Source organism: Vollenhovia emeryi, unplaced genomic scaffold, assembly GCF_000949405.1.
Source record: "Vollenhovia emeryi isolate VEMERY1.0 unplaced genomic scaffold, V.emery_V1.0 DF945316.1, whole genome shotgun sequence".
In the NCBI taxonomy this organism is placed as follows: Eukaryota; Metazoa; Arthropoda; class Insecta; order Hymenoptera; family Formicidae; genus Vollenhovia; species Vollenhovia emeryi.
The window spans coordinates 1-2,216 of NW_011961050.1; the positions used below are offsets into that span (position 1 = coordinate 1).

General features: G+C 37.8%; 1 protein-coding gene across 1 annotated transcript; it reads left to right on the plus strand.

Moving 5' to 3' along the window:
* Positions 1-374: 374 nt before the first annotated feature.
* LOC105561518 lies at positions 375-1,349 on the plus strand (the record flags this gene model as incomplete). Its single annotated transcript, XM_012011572.1, has 2 exons — positions 375-575; positions 888-1,349. Coding segments are annotated over 2 exons (412 nt in total), but the record flags the coding sequence as incomplete, so codon positions are not given.
* Positions 1,350-2,216: the final 867 nt, after the last annotated feature.

The window sequence follows — 2,216 nt, forward strand, 5'->3', positions numbered from 1 at the left end:
AATTTGATATCGAGGTGACACGTCCCTTCACGTAGGCTCGACGCCTGATTAATTTATCAAGGGCCGCCATTCTGTATCCCGAGCAGGTCGAGATTGCGAACTGAATCTTGCGATATTGAGTGTCTCTTACTTGCTTTATCCGGCTCGAAGGACCAATGTTACGGCTTAACGACCGTGAATTTCAGAGGATGAATGGTGAAACAGGTAGGACACGCCTGAGATAGGTACTATCACAAGATTCAGTAGCTGAGAACCTTTTGCTCTTTATTATAGTGCGTACAAGACAACGAGCGGCAATCTTCCTCTGACTCTAGCCGGAAGCGCTGTAAGCGCTGCTATTAATTGGCTACGCTGGCGCCTCTCCTAATCGGTAGCGCTGTAACTAAATTTGCTTACGCGGGCGCCTCTACTAGCGCGCTATTCAAATCTACGCGTGAACACAATGTCAGAGCAAGCGCATTAAGAAAGCGCAAACAACGTGGCAAGGCGCATTCAAAAAGAAGCGCTGAAGTTACTCCAGAAGGAGCAATAATATGCAGCGACGAAAATACCCCTTTGTCGACACGTAGACAACGGTACTTGTTTTTTTTTACATTTAGATTTTAATTTTTTCGGCTTAATTCTTCTACGGTGTATCTAATATCCACTCAGAAAATATTAATATACTTCTATTAATATACTTATATTAATATGCTTTTAACGCTTGACATTAAATTAATTTTTTAAAAATTATTTTCATATAAATTGAATTCGTTTCCGATTATAACTTAATCTATTCAGTATAAATTACTCAATTCGGCAATATATCCTTATTGCGGGGTTTTTTAATACACTGTGTATATTGCTTTATCTTAAATACCATTAATTATATGATAATGTTTATCCAGCTTTTTCATGGACAACTGTGATGAAAGCGTCATTACCAGTGCCTCAAAGCCGACCGAAATGGACAAGTTACGAGCAGAAGTGACGTTACTTAAGGCAGAACCCAGTCAGCACAGATATTCCCTGAATGTACACAGGATATCCGTAAGATTCAAAGTACATCTATTGAATCTTGTGGACATACATAGGATGTTCAGAAACGTATATACGTAAATGAGATGTCCATAATATATCTTATGTACACACAAATATGGATATAAGTAGAAGCTCCAAAAATTTATATATGTAGAATATACTAAAATGGATATACGTATAATGAATATCCATAGTACATACAATATACATACGCATTTGATATGTACAGTACTTGCAGAAACATATATGCATAGAATATACTCAATCGGATATGCAGATAGCGGATATTCGTAGTATGTCTTATGTACATGCACATCACGAGACACGGTAGTGTCTCGCGCCAAGTGTAAGTGAAGCTAGTACCACGCGCGCGAGACCGACCGTGTAAGTTTACGCGAGTACACGACTTGATTTGCATAATAAAAGTATTTTTACTTTTTTCCTACGTGCCCCACGAGTAGAGATATTGCAATGCAAAGTCCACGAGTCTGAATTTTCACGTAATTTTTATGGTGGGGCGATGATTGGAGTGGGGGCATGCCCGCCGGCTGTGCGCCCGCGGACGCCCGTTGCCCGTTGGAGTGGGGGCATGCCCGCCGGCTGGGCGCCCGCGGACGCCCGTTGCCCACGGTTTAGACAATTTAATACAAATAAATATTTTATTTTAAAGTACAAAAACTTGGCGCTGCTCAACCGAATTTTAATAGGTAATTACCAAAGTTTTACAATAGGTTTTCGGAATACTTGTATTATTGCGTAGATATTCGTACAGATCATCATTCCTTTACTCTAATAATGTGTCATCGCACGTATCCGTGAGAAAAAGTTATAATCTCTCGCATGATAAACTGTATTCTCGGAATTTATCATAAAATATCGGAGTAGCTTTCTGACTGATTTTCCGTACATTGCTTGAGCATACTGACTATCTGCATAACTACACAGTTCTATAATTTTATAAATTTATACATGTTTTTATATGAACAATTTTTATATAATTATCTGACTTTATACAATTGTACACAATTATAAATGAGCAATTTTTTACATTACAATTTGTTTCATATAAAACAATGTCTAAATCTATAAAGTTATATATACACAAACATAACAATATATGCCTTAAACCTAAATAAACATACAAATATACATACAAAAATATATCGCGCGCACGCTACAGAGAGAGAGAGAGAGAG